The 17,463-nt window shown below is 40.1% G+C and overlaps 1 protein-coding gene across 3 annotated transcripts in view; it reads right to left on the reverse strand.

Moving 5' to 3' along the window:
* Window positions 1-17,463, reverse strand: part of PPP2R2B (protein phosphatase 2 regulatory subunit Bbeta) — a 474,274-nt gene that overhangs the window by 276,839 nt on the left and 179,972 nt on the right. Inside the window, exon 2 of one of the 3 annotated variants that reach the window (XM_070374893.1) lies at window positions 15,600-15,684. The exons of the other annotated variants lie outside the window; for them this stretch is intronic. Coding sequence (XP_070230994.1) covers window positions 15,600-15,636 — 37 coding nt within the window. The 5' untranslated portion in view covers window positions 15,637-15,684. The remainder of the gene's footprint in view (window positions 1-15,599; window positions 15,685-17,463) is intronic. 3 annotated transcript variants of the gene reach the window in all.

Below are 17,463 nucleotides of genomic sequence, written 5' to 3' on the forward strand. Positions count from 1 at the left end.
ATTCTCTCTAACACAATGAATTTGCAAGGAGCCACATATATCTTCCATTTTATAGGACAGGAAGCTAAAGCACAGAGTAATTAAATGATTTTACAAGATCACAGAGCTAGGAAGAAGGGAGGGAGAGAGAGGAATGGGCCGATGGAATAGGAGGGAGACGATACGGGCAGGAAGATGGGGGTAGATTACAGCTTAAAGTGAGGGTGGGAACAGGACCTAAGATATGCAAAGCATCTGCCCTTTACCCCTTCCCTATAGTTCGCGCGTGTGTGTTTGTGCATGTGTTACATTAACACGTTTATGACTAACATATACTAGCTTATTTAACAAATCTTAAACAAATCCTTATATACTATACTTTGGGCCACCACTGTCTCTCCTGATAAGATTTCCTTGAAATAATCAACAAAAACAAATTCCTAGCTTCCAAGGGCAAAGGGCATTTTGGGGAGTGAGAATTAACGAAATCCTGGTCAGAAGAGGCATGAGAGGTTAACTCAATCTTCCTCACTCTACCCTCTTATCACCTCTTCAAAGGGGATCTCTATTCTCCCAAGAGGAGAAGGGGGTGACAGAGGATGAGATGGTTGGATGGCATCACTGACTCAATGGACATGAGCTTGAGCAAACTCAGGGAAATGCTGAAGGACAGGGAAGCCTGGCATGCTGCAGTCCATGGTGTTGCAAACAGTCAGACATGACTTAGCAACTGAACAACATCCTCCCTGTAAAAGGACCATGTCCCCAGCCTGTCTCTTCCACTCCTTGATGGCTGAGTACCAGAAGACTGTTCCACACAGAGACCACCAGTCTCCCTTTGTATAGCTTCTAATTAGGAGCGAGCTCTCATTGTGCTCTACACAAAACTCTTCTTCAGTCAGATTATCACTTGCCTCTTATTTTTGATGCTGGTAGGGGTGGCAAGCATTATTTATGTAGCACTTGAATTAAAAGAAGCACAGATTCAGATTGAGTCCTAAAATGCAGATGCACTTTCTAAAAAGTTAAAAATCATGTATTTGTATCAGCTGGGAGGTAAGTGTAAGAATTAGAATTTGCCCCTATAAAACTTATTATCAGGGCTTCCCGGGTGGCCCAGTGTCTAGGACTCTATGCTCCCAATGCACAGGGCCTGGTCAGGGAACTGGACCCCATGTGCTGCAACTGAAGGTGCAGCTGTGTGCCACAAGTGAGACCTAGTGCAACCAAATAAATAAACCAATGAGACTAAATTGAAAAATAACTTAATATCAAGCACATCAAAACTACTGTGAGGTATCACACCTCCTATCAGTTAGAATAGCCATCTTCAAAAAAATCTACAAACAATAAATGCTAGAGAGAGTGTGGAGAAAAGGGAACCTTCCTTTACTGTTAGGAATTGTAAATTGGTACAACCATTATGAAGAACAGTATGGAGATTTCTTACAAAACTAAATATATAACTACCAATTGATCCAACAATCTCAGTCCTGGGCATATATCTACAGAAAACCATAACGAAGAGATACATGCATCCCAATGTTCACTGTAGCACTATTTACAGTAGCCAAGACATGGGAGCCACCTAAATGTCCATCAACTGAGGCGTAGATAGAGAATATGTGGTACATATACACAATGGAATATTACTCGGGCATAAAAAAGAAAGAAAGAATGCCATTTACAGCAACATGGATGGACACAGAGACTGGCATACTGGGTGAAGTTGGTCAGACAGAAAAAGACAAATGCCATATGATATTGCTTATATATGGAATCTAAACAAATGGTGCAAATGAACTGATTTACAAAACAGAAATAGACTTGCAGATGTAGGAAACAAACATGGTTATCATGGGAAGCAGGGGAGGGATAGATTGGAATAGATAACTAATACTGGCTTCCCAGGTGGCACTGGCAATAAAGAATCCGCCTGCCAATGCAGGGGACATAAGACATGTGGGTTCAATTCCTGGGTTGGGAAGATCCCCTGGAGGAAGAAATGGCACCCCACTCCAGTACTCTTGCCTGGGAAATCCTATGGACAGAGGAGCCTGGTGGGCATACAGTCTATGGGGTCACAAAGAGTTGGAAACAACTGAGCAACTGACAGTTTCACACACATAAAACATTCACTTTGCTGTACACCTGAAACGAACACAGCCCTGTAAATCAATTATACCCCAATACGATTTAAAAAACTTAATCTCTCTCTCTTTTTTTTTAAACTATAGTTTAGGAAAAGACTTTTAAATCTGCTGACCACATGGAGTAGTCATCAGTGACTTGGGAGAGCCAGAATTCTGTTAAAAATAAAATTGCAAAGCAGAACAATAAAACAAGATAAAGTTCTAACTTGCTGCTTTTTGGCTGTGTCTGGATGGCGACTAGCCCACCCTACCCTGGGGGTAGGGAGGAGGAGACAGAGTCTAAAATGCAAAGAGTGTTACCATTTTGGCAACTTTATTTTTTCCAAATGTTTATTTTTGTTCCCTTAGGGTATCAGGAAGAGTTTGTTCTAACAGTTCTCAGTTCCTGGCTGAGTTGTTGCCAGGAAGTCAAGTTTATCTTTAGCATCATCTCTGGGCAAACAGCACAGAGGAAAATGATATTTGGGGCCAAATGTTGAAAACTCAAGTTTTATGTAGCTTGAGCAGAAAAAGCTAAGAGCAAAAACGAAAAGCTAATATTGTTGGTTCTGTGTTTTCTCTACAAGGAATTTTCCTTAGAGGAGAAACAGTAGTGGAAAGAAGATGGGCTTTAAGGACCAACAGCTTTGGGTTCAAATTCAGGCTTGGCCCACTGTTGCCCATCAAGGACTTTGGATAAATTTAATTCAACAAACATTTAGCTGAATGATACCTCTGTACCAGATACTTGGCTCTCACAGAACTTAAAGTCCAAGTAAGTTAGTTACCTCTCTGAAACTCTTTTTACAGCTAATAGAAGAAAATACATGCCTCTTTGCAGGGTTCTTTTGACAATTACATGAGATAACATATGTAACATTACACAGACCAGTGCTTAGGTAATGTGACAAATCTTAGTTTGTTTTCTCTGTCTTTAGAATAACCAAAGTAATCTCTCATTCAGTCAACTGGAGGTTTAAAAGTACTGTTCTAAGGATTTAACTAAAAATAAAACCAACAGAGAGTTTCATAAAACCTAGACAGTCCGCAAATACCCCATGTTTTTTGGCAGGTCCACAACAACCAGAGTTCAAAGATCAGTCTCAGATTCTATCACTTCCAATGGTCCTACTTTGACTCCAACTTGGTTTTATGCAATAGCACTGAAACATATATATTACCATACGTAAAATAGATAGCCAGTGGGGGTCTTCCGTGTGGCACAGGAAACCCAAAGCCAGTGCTCTGTGGCAACCTAGAGGGGTGGGATGGGGTAAAGGACAAACGTATACCTATGGCTGACTCATGTCGATGTATGGGAGAAAGCATCACAATACTGTAATTATCCTCTAATTAAAAATGAAAAGTAAATTGCCTTTTCAATCACCAGTATGGTATATGTAGCATAAAAATCAGAGCTATAAATGATGCTGAAATATTAGAACTGCTCATTCAAAATTATTCATTGATTGTCTATAACATGTGAGACACTGTGATGAAACTAAAGTCATAAAAGAACCAGATGTGTCCCTGACCTGATGCATCTATCCCTCTAGAGGGAAAGATATAAAGTCTACCCTCAAGGAGGCTACAACCAGAAATAGAAACAAGGCAGATATGCATTAAATAATAGTGGCCAATATGCTATTTTATAAGCATTACGAATTAGAATCCCTGATACTGGGGTTCAGAAGAGATGACATAGTCAAGGAGACTTTGGGGGAAATACGGAATTTGAGCTGAGATTTTTAAAGATGAGAGAGGATTTTTCAAGGTCTTCTATACTCCCTATAACATAAAAATCAAATGCATCAAAACTCAAAGCAGAAGTTAGAGGCAGCAACATCTTCTCTAACAGAATGTGTGTAGTCCTCTCGCTGCTCTTTAATTATTCACTAGTACCAATTCTACTTGGGGTTCATCTCATCCAAAAGGCAGCATTAACTATGCCTGGGTAAAAGATACATGGTTAAAGTATCATTGCAGCATTTTTAAAAGAACTGTTCTTTCCAACTGACTCTGCTTCCTTTTCCCTCCCAAAAGGAAAAGAAAAGCCCAGGTTAAATGCACTGTTTGCATTTCCCAATTGTCCTACAACCAAGTACTGACTCTTAGAAAGTCTGGCTCCTGGACTCTCAATTGGCAAATTCAGTTAAAATAATTTTTAAATGCAGACTTTTTTGTCCTAATGCTTAAAAATTATCCAGGTGTCAGCTATGAATAATGACCAAGTTGGGTCTTGATTCCATTATTTTTATTAGCTATTTGATGACACTTGGTAGTGTACTGAACATTATTCTCGGCGAAGTACATAAACCTAGTTATTTATGTACATAAACCTAGTTATTTATAAACCTAGGGGCTTGCAATCAAACTACTTTATCATAAGAGATTGTGAAACTGTCCCCCTGCCCTCAGAAGTACTGGAGTATAGGAGATTAGGTTTTAAATAGTCCCAAGGGAAATGGGGTCCCAAGGAGCTCAGATTCTACTCTATCCATTCCTAAAAGGGGTGGGGGTGGTGGGGGGCTTCGTAATGGACTATAAGACCAGAAAAGTCAGTGGTGTTCTCTCACAAGAGAGAAAAAAGGTACAAGTTAAAAGGTATAATCTCATTGTCCTTTGGGCCACAACTAACCACGTGATTCTTACTTTCTCAAAGCCTCTGTATTCTTCTCTGATTTGGAAGTGGTTCTGCTCAGTTCATCTATTTTACAGAATTATCATGACCATGAGATAACAATTTCAAAAGTATATTAAAATATTCCAAAATGTCCGCAAATAAAACTCTGTCTCTTCTCTGGTCTCCTTGGCTCTTTGTCGCTCCTTCCCACACACTAACAACCTGTTGGCAGGATCTTCTCCTGTTGGACTTCAAATTCTTTAAACTCTACTTCCAGAGTCCCTATCATGACATCTCACTTGTAGAACTGAAATAGCTTCCTAAATGATCTACCTCCAACCTATTTTTTCCCAACAATAGCCAGAGTGAGCCTAAGAGTACATACTTTATGTTCACCCAAGGATAGTTCAGTTCAGTTCAGTCGCTCAGTCGTGTCCCACTCTTTACGACCCCATGAATCGCAGCACGCAAATGGATCCTAAATCCTTAACCTAGCCTTCAGTTCCTGACATAATGCTAGCTCCACTTTAACCCTCCTCTTTCTGCCTCCTTAAGAGTCCACACTCCAGCCATTCTCAACCCTGTAAAGTTCTCTAAAGGTGCCCTGCTTCCTTTGGCTTTTGGACTTTTGTTCTTGCTGTTGTAGCCCATATCCTTCACCTTCCTTGTGTCAGTTCAACTCCTATCCTGTTCTCAGTTTAGAGTCAAGGAAAACCACTGTGTCTGGTGTGTAGGATTCAAGGCAAGGGCGTTCTCCTGGCCACCAGCACCTTTTCCTTCCCATCCTCACCCTCACCCTCACCCCCCTCATCACCACCACCACCACTAGAGGGTTTATGACATGGCAGGCATGTGCGAGGCACTCTCCACGATTACTCTAGAGTCTTCACCATAAATCCTTGAGTTGACAGCAGCCGTAGAAGCCTATATTTATCTAGTACAGTATGCCAAAACTGGTTCTAAGTATTTCACAGGTATTATCCCAGACCTCAGGACAATTCTCTGAGGTAGGTACTATTATTATCCTATTGACTGATAAGGAACTAAAGCCCAGATAGATTGAGTAAATCATCTAGCTCTACAGCTGGGAGTTGGAGCTCCTGTAGTTTGCCTTTGAAGTCTGTTATTGACTCACGGAAGGTTTTATCATTTATTTATTTATTTAAAATTTGTTACATGCTACAAATGTTGTAGTGGAGTTCTTTCTTTCTTTATTTCTTTGGCTAAGCAGCACAGAATGTGGGATCTTAGTTCCCTGACCAGGGATTGAACCTGCACTCCCTGCTGTGGAAGCGTGGAGTCTTAACCACTGGTCCACCAGGGAGGTCCCCATATCACCATTTTAGAGATGAGGAAATGAGATCAGACGGTTGAGTAAACTGCCTAAAATGGTCAAGTCAGGATTTGAAGGACCAGTAAGATGCCCCACTGTTTTTCCCCATCACTCTATACGTCCTCCTTCATCATACCACATTACAACTGCCCATCAGCTTAGTGGATTCCCTCACTAAACTACAAGCTTCTTTTTCTTTAATTTTTAAAAAGTTTTATATTGACAGAAAAATTAAACAAATAGCACAGAGAATTCCCATATACCTCTTGCAGAGTTTTCCCTATTATGAACATCTTATGTTAGTATAGGACATTTGTTATAATTAATACACCAGTATGGATATATTACTATTAACTCAAGTCCATAGCTTAATTCCTATTTTCTCAGTTTTTACCTAATGTCCTTTTTCTGCTCCAGGATCCCTTCTAGGATACTGTTACATTTAGCTGTCATGATTTCTTCGGCTCTTTTTGTGACAGTTTCTCAGACTTTCCTTGCCTTTTGGTGACCTTCACGGTTTTGAAGAATATGATCGAGGATACTGTATATTGCCCCTCTACTGGAATTTGTCTCATGTTTTTCTCCTCACAGAAGATCACAGAGGTTAAGTGCCATTTTCATCACATCCTATTAACATAGTTTATGACTGTTTCAGCAGACTTTGATCACTAGCTGAAGTAAAATTTGTCAGATTTCTCCTCTGTAAAGTTAGCTTCCTGTCCTCATTCCCCACCTTCCTAAACTTCACTCTGTAGAGAGAAGACTATGTGTGGTCCACACTTAAGAAATGGGGAATTATGCCCTTGAGTATGAGTCATCTATATAATTTATTTGGCATTCTGCAGGGGAGATTTTTCTCTTCTCTTCCATTTGCTCATGTATTTAATTCTTTCTTTATATCAGTATGGATTCATGGACATTTATTTTATACTTTGCAATATAGTCCAATACTAGTCTATTTTTTCTATAATTATTCCACTTGAGCCATTGGGAACTCCTCCAGTCGGCTCCTGTTGACATATTCTCATCAATGTAGGTTGTTTTTTTTTTTCCTTTTTGAGCACTTCCTTCCATTTTGGCACTAAGAGACTCTGACATCTCATCTATTTCCTTTTCCAGTCCCTAAGTCAGATATTTCTCGTAGGATTCCTGTTCCTTTTATTGGAGAATGGTTTCAGAAATCAAGATCTGGGTGCCAGCTGTGCCTCTTGCTACAGGGGTGTCATTTCTTTTAGGCTCTCCCCATTGATACAGAAAGAAATATAGGTAGGTATGCAAATCCATATATGTTCACATAATTATAACTATTTTCTTATGCAATCATGTGTATCTGTGCTCTCTCTTTGCGATCCTCTGTCCATGGGATTCTCCAGGCAAGAATACTGGAGTGGGTTGCCATGCCCTCCTCCAGGGGATCTTGTCAACCCAGGGATCAAATCCACATCTCCCACATTGCAGGCAGATTGTTTACCATCTGAGCCACCAGGGAAGCCCAAGAATACTAGAGTGGGTAGCCTATCCCTTCTCCAGGGGAATTTCCCAACCCAGGAATCGAACCAGGGTCTCCTGCATAGCAGGCAGATTCTTTACCAGCTAAGTTCCCGGGAAGCCCCTACTTGTATCTATATAAAGTTAAATAGGAGTTCTTTCTGATATCTCCAACTCTAATTCATTACCACATGCATCACTCTAACCTTCTGCCCTTGCTTCTCTATAAATTCCAGGACAACAGTAGGCAATGACTACAAGCTTCTTAAAGGTAGTAGTATTCTTTATTCATGGCTATATCCCCAAAACAGTTGGCACCTATAACACTCATGTTGACTGACTGCTGAGTTGACCCAATAATTTCAATTCTGGAAGTGACTACAGAGGAATTTGCAAATGTCACCAAATATGGATTTCAAAGACTAAACTCACAACAATTTATTAGGGCAACAGTACAAGAGGGTACACTAACAAAGGTCTGATTTAAGTGTGTTTATTCAACTCCATGAAGGGAAAATGATAGTAATACATCTAAGCTACACAAAAAGGATTCAGACTTCCCTGAAAAGGATTCAAGTGGCATAAAATGGTTTGTTTCTCCACAGCAATTTACATATATTAAAAGAGATAATAGGCATAATCATTGTCAAAATAGAGCTTCCTCCCTGTATAATGTCTTAATATATGCTCGAAGTTCCTGACAAACAGGCACAAAGCTCCAGCGGATTAGACCCTAAGTGGGGGATGACTCTAACAGCAACAGCATAAAACCAATCTCATATTTCTGGGAAGGAAAATAAGACCTGAGAACAGCCTTTGAAGGCGAAGGGGAAAGTACAAAGGAAGGATGCTCAAGTGATACATCAGCTGAATGGGAAACCGGGTGCTAATGTGACACTCTGCATCCATGATGCTAATTTATATCTGGGTGAGCGTGTGCACTGACACAGAGGAGACTTGAAGAGGTCTATATTATACCTTGGGGGAGCTCATCTCCAATCTCTTGGAAGGGTACTTGCTTTATATTGGGGACTGCCTAACATGGGATACATTATGTAGATTCTGTGTCAGTTTCATATGACAAAATCACCTGTCTCTGTAAATCTATTCCAGATCGTTTCCATTCTGTCCCTTACAATGCAGCCAGAATGATCTTTTTGAAAAACAAATTTGGTGACAGCTCCCCATCTTCCCTACATTTTAACATTCTGCTTGACTCCTGGGATAAAAAGCAATAAAGGCCTCACATGCCCTCTAGGTCCTGCAAGATCAGGCTTCCGTCCAATGCCCACCTTGCCATAGGGGTCCCCTTTTACCTCTCTGAACGCACATTCCTTTTGCTGCTACTACCGCACATGTTAATACATCTTTGTCTCTGCTCTTCAACACAGCTAACTCCTACTAAGGCTTTGGGATCTAGCCCATTCACCTCTTCAGCTGAGATGCCTACCCTGTCCAGGTCACTCTTCTAGCACCACAAACTCTTCCTCTGCAGTGCTTGTCACAGTTGTACATTTATCTTTGTTAGTCTGTTGTTAACAGATTTCATCAGATGGCCTTGTTACTTCACATTCCTGGCACCTAACCCCATGCCAGGCATACAAGTGCCTCCCAAAACATCTACTGGATAAATCAAGGGAGAAATGACCACACAATCCACGTATCTATTGCCAAGACTTCCCTGAACATTAAAGCTCCTCTTTGGATTCTGAAGGATATGTCATTTCACATCAGAAATGTGGTTGGTCACCCTTGTGATGAGTGTAAGAAATGTCACTGCTAGGCCAAAGATATAGGAAATTCCTTTTATCAAATATGTCATTAGTACACTGAAATAGGTATTATGTGGAAGTGAACATAAAGGGGATGTGAAAAATAATCTTATGCCAAAGAGGTCAGCTATGGCGTGCTAATGCTTTACTAGTACTAATTATTAAGATCATTGTTATCAAGTAATTTTGCTTTATTTCACAAAATCACAAATGCTACTACTAACTTTTAAGCTCTCATCATTGTGTCTGGATTTTATTCAACAAATATTTACTGAGCATACTCATTGTACGTCAGGCACTGTTTTAGATTCTAGGATAAATGCTGAGTGAGAGACACAAGTTCGCACCTTTGAGGGGAGGAGATTGATAGTCCTTTGGGATGAGTAAATTGCAAGTGAATGTGATTAGTTTTGATGAGCAAAGAAGTCATGTGCTATGGCCCAATGCTCACATGAGCACTATTCACAACAGCCAGGACATGGAAACAACCTAAATGTCCATCAACAGAGGAATGGATAAAAGAAGATGTGGTCCATATATACAATGGACTATTACTCAGCCACATAAAGGAGTGAAACTGGATCATTTGTAGAGACGGGGATGGACCTAGACAGTGTCATACTCAGTGAAGTAAGTCACGAACAGAAAAACAAATAACATATATTAATGGATATATGTGGAATCTAGAAAATGGTATAGATAATCCTTTTTGCAAAGCAGAAATAGAGACATAGAGAACAAATGCATGGATACAAAGGGGAAAAGGGAGGTGGGATGAATTGGGACATTGGAATTCACACATATACACTATTGATACTATGTATAAAATCGAAAACGAATGAGAACATATCGTGCAGCACAGGGAACTCTACTGCAAGCACTGTGGTGACCTGAGTAGGAGGAAAATACAAAAGGAGGGGCTATACGTATATGTATGACTGACTGATTTGCTGTATGGTAGAAACTAACACAGCATTGTAAAGCAACTATACTGCAATAAAAATTAAAAAGAAGTCATGTGCTATGGGAGCGTGATCATTCCCACTGCCTCAGCATGCTCTCAAGTGAGCCAGTGCCTCGCCAGGATAACCTGCATCATTGTTGCTCTGTGGTTGCACGTCAAGTGGAACACAGTGTTTTCACCTGATTAAGGATGAAAGGATTTTACATTTTAATGTCATGGTCTCCCATAAGGATTTATATGTATTTACTTCCTTGGGTTAAATGAAAGACTAGGGAAGATACCAGGTCTATCTTTTCTAAGGAGTCATTCTAATCCCTTAAAATCTCTAGTGCCAATTTTGATGTACCCCCAAAAGATCAAAGTGCCTTGTTCTCAAAGATGCCTATCTCAACAGAGCATCTGTTTCATACCAAGAGAGTTTTCACTGAGGGGTTTTGGTGATAAGCACTGCAGGGAGTAGTTACTGTCACAGAAAATTTTAAAGATACCTACAGAGAGATTGTAAATTTTGCAAAGGTTGAGACAAGACTCTCTTGAAAATCATTACAAACCTTAAGGCTTAGGGCAGTGTTTGGAACATAACTGGCTCTCAATATTTATGCGTTACATGTTTGAACAAATAGTACTACTTCGAGAAAATCAGCTAGTAGAAGCTTAGGACCAGAGCAGAGCCAAAAAGAGAAAAATTACTACTGCAGGGGCTTGCTTAGCAAGAGGAAAAGTCACAGAGAGAGGGTGCCAGAAGAGTACTCTCTTCATCCCATTTGACAAAGATGGTAGATCTAAGAGGGGCTGGAGCTGGGAGAATCTCAGCAACCGAGAGTGGCACCCCGAGGTCCCACAGCTCCAGACTATGCTCCTGTCCACCGTTTCCAATGGAGAAGAACAATCAGCAGATTGATAAATTCTTCCATTTACACCCCTGAACAAATAAACTAATTGCATCTTTAACCTAACAAATCATAGCTTGATTACAGGTCATTAGTGACCATTAATACATGAAACTGTTTGCATTTCACTAGTATATCTGAATTATAGCCTCACCTTTCACCTTAGCTCAATCAAGCTTCCAAAAGGAACCCCACCCTCCCACTACTGGGGCCTCAAGCAGGACTTAAACTAACAATTAGCCTCTGGAATTCAACTATGATGCAGAATTCATGATTTTAGTTCACTGCAGATCTCCCTAGTGTAGATTACAACCAGCCATTCCCTTTAGAGTGGAGGCATGCTCTCTGTGCCCAAAGAGCTTACAACTGCCTCTCTCTGAACTTTCTCAATTATTCCCAATGGTGGCTAATGCATTGGCCAGCAACATGGGCCTGCTTCTGTGTCACTAGTGCAGACAGTCCTAAGTTCACAACAACACAATGGCTGTCAGACATTGAAGTGACAGGAAGAGAGTCTATCTGGCAAAAAAGTAGAGGCAAGGTTGAGAATATATATATATTCTCATAGGTGTATGAGAATATGTGTGTATATGTATATGTTTATACACACATATTCTCATATATATATATATACAGGTTTCCCTGGTGACTCAGCTGGTAAAGAATCTGTCTACAATGTGGGACACCTGGCTTTGATCCCTGGGTTGTGAAGATCCCCTGGAGAAGGCAAAGGCTACCCACCCCAGTATTCTAGTATTCTGGCTTGGAGAATTCCATGGATTGTGTAGTCCATGGGGTTGCAAAGAGTCAGACATGACCAAGTGACTTTAAATATATATATATATACACACACACACACACACATATATACACATATGTGTGTGTGTGTATGTGTGTGTGTGTGTTTTTATGTCAACCAGGTAGTCCAGAGGTTTTTTTTTTTTTTTAGAATACATTTGGGGCTCTGAATTATCCCTATGAGAAGCCGAGACCTTGAAAAGAACTGGAGAACTGCCAAGCCTCCATTTCACTTCGTGCCAAGCAGTCATAGAGGCACATGGAGTGAGTAACAGAAATTAACGATCTCAGAAATGTTTGAGGACTTTCTAACATAACAGTTATCATCTGGGAGCAAATCCATGGTCCAGCTCATCTAATGTTCAGTTGCTTCAAAAAATATCCCCTAGGGAATGCCACTTTTGACTACTAATGTGCTGAATCCATGGAATTAAAAGGGGCTGCTAACAAGACAAGTAACTGAAGCCCACATATGGCTAAAACTATTTTTACTTTTTATTCTAGGTTAGCTACCAAGCTCAGGACTCATGCTCAGCTCAACATGTACAATGCAGCACAGAGTTCCATGCTGTTTAAAAATCTCTCTGAAATAAACTGCTGCACTCATTTCTATATCATCCCTGTGAAAAAGTTAGATTATGAACAACATACTAATAGTAGAAAATGCAGACTCTAGAGTCAACTTCTGTTTTCAAATCCTGGCTTTTCCACTTACTAGCAGGATGACCTTAAGCAAGTCACATAGCCTTTCTAAACTTCACTTTTCTCACCTGTAAAACAGAGATAATAAGGATGCCTACCTTATCTAGGGAAGATCCCCTGGAAAAGGAAATGGCAACCCACTCCAGTATTCCTGCCTGGAAAATCCCATGACTGAGGAGCCTGGAAGGCTACAGTCTGTGGGGTCACAAAAAGTCAGACACAACTGAGCAACTTCACTTTCACCTTATCTAGAGATTATAAAACTCAAGTTGGTAATTAATGTATAGAAATTCTTTAGTATGCTTAAACATGGCGCCTAATAAGTGCTCAGGAAATGTGAATGGCTATTGTTCATCTCCTTTTTCCTCCCCCTACCAATCAGGGCCACCATCTTTGCTAGAACCATTATCACTACCACCTGCCCCCTCCCCCAACCCCAGTATCCACAGGAAGATAAGGAAACTAAATCTCCAAGATGGACTTTTTTCTGAAGTCAACAAACTACTAAGTCAGGTAGGACTAACCCCTTTATCTTCTGACCCATACCATCATCTCTACATGGAGCACTTCATCCCTCTTCCCTTCACCTTCCTCCTCCTCATCCATCAGGTCCCAGGTTAGCCATCTGCTTCTTCATGAGCCCTCCTCCATCATGTCACAGTGCCTTGTCTTCCCCCCATCACAGAACTTCTCAGACTACATAATAACCACCTGTTGTCCTGTCTGTGTCCCCCATGAGGACATGAGTTCCTTTAACAGAAGAGTCTAGGTGCTATACTTCTGCATCCCCAGTACAAAGCACAACACACAGTAAATGCTCAGTACATGCTGAGTAAAGGAAGGGATGAATGGCAGACTCCCTTCATGCCAATCTGCTGCTACATCTTAAAGTCTTATTTCTCTTTGGAGCACAAAGAGAAATAAGACAATCAAAGATTGCAACACATGACTTCAGGCCCTATACTGCTATTACAAAATTTTAACCTGTCATTGAAAACTCAAGGCAGTCTTAACCAAATTCTAACAGAGTCCATTTCTGAAGAAAGTAGCTTAACTTGTGAAAATAATGCCTTGCATGGCACTTACGTTATGTTAATACACACATACACATTCATTTCATACCTTATGCTTATTTATGAACCTTAACCCCTTCGCATTTTGAAAGGGCACAGTCTTCTTACTTTGAAAGTGCTTTTCAGCAATATGTGGACTTGACGAGATATGGTAAAAAGCCAGTATTCATCCTTGCAATTTTCCCTCCAAACAAACACTTAATCTTCACTCTGAACCATGGCTTTCTCACTTGCAGCTTTAGTGCTCTTGGAAATTTTGAGTCTAACATGATACAGACCCAAAAACATGACCAAACAACCAAATACTTCAGTCCTTCCCTCCCCTCCTTCTCAGAGGAGGTAAAGAAGGCATAAAAGCTGGAAGCTTCGGGGAAATCTATTCAAAGTTCATCTAATCTTATCTCATTAAAGGACTATCACTGAGGAGAAACCAAATAAAACTCAGCCCTCACTCCAATCAATACTGTATTAGAATGCACTGAAAACGTGATTTGGTTGGTAGGAATGATAAAAACACACATTGAAATTACAATGGAATATGCGAATACTGGAGTGGGTTGCCATTTCTTTCTCCAGGGGATCTTCCCAACCCAGGGATCAAACCGGGGTCTCCTGCATTGCAGGCAGACGCTTTGTCCTCTGATCCACCAGGGAAGCCCCATACTGAAATATACCTGTTATTAAAATAAGTCAGACAGAAAAGTGTAAATTTTTCTAGAACAATGAAAGAGCTGAACTCTACCTCACATCACAAATACCCTCAAGGTATTATTTAAAAACAAACCCTGCTCTCTTATTATCTTATTTTAAGAAAACACATTAAGGAATTTAACTTTTATGAAGTTTATATCAATGTATAAAGCTAAGGTTGTTTAATTTCCTTGGGACACCAATGCCTGACACATCCTTATTTATAGACTGATGGAGAATATGCATAAACATATATATATACACATAAATATACAATTTGCTTTCTTCTCCTACTAAGTCACTGACCACCTTTTCTGCTTCATTTGCCTATAACAAATATTTATTTGGAAACTCTTCTTTCCCCATTCTTTTTCTCAAAAGGGACTCTTCTGTCTTCCTCTTCACTCTGTCTCAGAGTTCTTACCTACATCTGTTACAAACTCCACTTCAAGGGAAAATCTCTGATGATTCTTTTTTCTTAAATAAAAATAGTTCTTTTGTACTAAATTTTATTTTCCAGGGCCCCCAAAATGCAGCCACATGTCAAGGCTATAAAGCTAAAGGGTCTCCCTGAACAGTTTCAAGAAACAAAAACAAGCCAGCAAAAGTCCTCACGCTATGTCCTCCAAATCCGGTGGGACTATTTAGGGGTTATAATAAAAGGGATTCCAAATATTTAATACAGGTTGGAAGATACTGTCTTTCCCACATAGTGATTTCTAGATCTGCTTTCTAATTCAAAATTACCCATTGAGTAAGATGCTTCATTCTTTATCATACACAAATTAAGAAGCCCACATTGTCTTTGTCTGCTGACCCCAACTCTTTTCTTCATCTGGTTCACTAGCCTACTTGACATACATCTCTAGCATCTCTAAAGCAGGGTCTATTCTTATCTTATCTAATCCCTTTCTGGTCATTTCTTGGCTAATTATTATTTGTCTTTGCCAGATACCAACACATCTCATCAAAACACATTCTTAGTTCTACTATAAAATAGTAAATTCAACGATGCTTCCTATCTACACTTTGCTTTCTGAATGTGAATTAATGGATTTGAGTCCCACAGCACAACTTTTAAGCAATGGCAACTGTCTGACACTTCCATATGGCTATTTTATTAAGAAGAGTAGGTATAAATAATAATACTAATACCTTTGTTTCCATAGGTGATTTCATCTGGATAATTCATGCTTCATTATTGTGCCACTATTCTCTGTCTTGGGTTCTCCCTTGGGTCCTGTGACAAATATGGGGTTCAGATCCAGACTCCAGGAGGCAGTGAAGTGACAATGTTTGTTAACATACACAGGTGCATTACAGACTCCCCAGGTCCCCCCTTCTAGTCTCATTTTGTGAGGTTGCTCTTGGCCTGTCAAAATCCAGGCTATTGAAGGGACACCACCAGCACTACAAAACCTCTCTGGGCTTCAGCCTCCTTAACATGAAGCGCGCTGCCTTTGGGTTTTGGGGAGGAGTGGTTATCAAAACGTTGCCGTGAACCACCAGCAACAGCACCTCCTGGGAAATCCTTAGAAAGCAAATGTTTAGGCCCCATCCCAGATCTATTACATTGGAAACTCTGGGGGGAGCCCAGAAATTTGTGTTTAAGGAACACGTCAAGTGATTCTACTAACATAAGAGTAGAAAACAACAGTCATATGGCATCTAGGGAGTTTTGAGGAAGTTTGTGGTTAGGAGAGCTAGCCTCATATAGTTAAAGAGGGATCATGTGCCCAGGACTAAGCTTTTGAGGTAAGGTTTCATATTGTGGGGCTAGGAGCAATGGTGAAAAAGAGAGGCCACTCTGATACACAGAACAACTTAAAAGCAGTTAGATGCGCTCAGAAACAGAAGTCATCTCACTGATGAGAGGAGGCGCTCTTTCTCTTGAAGTGTTCAGAGTTATAAGATTATACTCTAGCAAAATCTATGAATCAGGCAAAATAAGAAGTACTAAAAATAAAGAAGGTTTTTTCAAAACTAACAAAATTAAGTCTTAATAGAAAGCTTCAAGATGCCACTAATATAGAAAGAGGCTTATAACTAATCTATTATTAATTTTTTAGTATCTCAAAGCTATTTCCTTTAAAAACTATCCTATTGATGGTATCTAAAGTAGATAATGAATTTTCATTTCTTAATGTTTTATCTCATATTTAGAAGAGACAAGCAGTTGGCTAAGTCTTTCATAAGATTCCATTTATTATTTTATGAGCTTATATTTATTATTTAAAAGAGACCAATCACCACTAGCCAGAACTGATACTAGATCAAAGGTTAAGGTTGGGTTATTAACCTGTTTCTGTTTTGTAATCAAAACAACCGTCATTTGACAGCAATGATTTTGCTTTAGGACAGTTAGGTAACTGAAGTAATATTAGTGAAAAGACAACCTAACATGATTTAGTCTTTATTACATGCTACATATTTGGCACTGTCCTGAGCACATTATATACACTGTAACACATATTTAATACTCACAGGGACCTTAAGAAGTTAAGCATTGTTAGCCTCATTCTTACTCCATGGAAGGAAAGTTATGATCAACCTAGATAGTATGTTAAAAAGCAGAGACATTACTTTGCCAACAAAAGTCTGTCTAGTCAAGGCTATGGTTTTTCAGTGGTCATGTATGGATGTGAGAGTTGGACTGTGAAGAAAGCTGAGCGCCGAAGAATTGATGCTTTTGAACTGTGGTGTTGGAGAAGACTCTTGAGAGTCCCTTGGACTGCAAGGAGATCCAACCAGTCCATTCTGAAGATCAATCCTGGGTGTTCGTTGAAAGGATTGATGCTGAAGCTGAAACTCCAATACTTTGACCACCTCATGAGAAGGGTTGACTCATCCTGATGATGGGAGGGATTGGGGGCAGGAGGATAAGGGGACGACAGAGGTTGAGATGGCTGGATGGCATCACCAACTCGATAGACATGAGTTTGGGTAAACTCTGGGAGTTGGTGATGAACAGGGAGGCCTGGCGTGCTGCGATTCATGGGGTCACAAAGAGCTGGACACA

The sequence above is a fragment of the Bos mutus genome, chromosome 7 (assembly GCF_027580195.1).
Source record: "Bos mutus isolate GX-2022 chromosome 7, NWIPB_WYAK_1.1, whole genome shotgun sequence".
NCBI lineage: Eukaryota > Metazoa > Chordata > Mammalia > Artiodactyla > Bovidae > Bos > Bos mutus.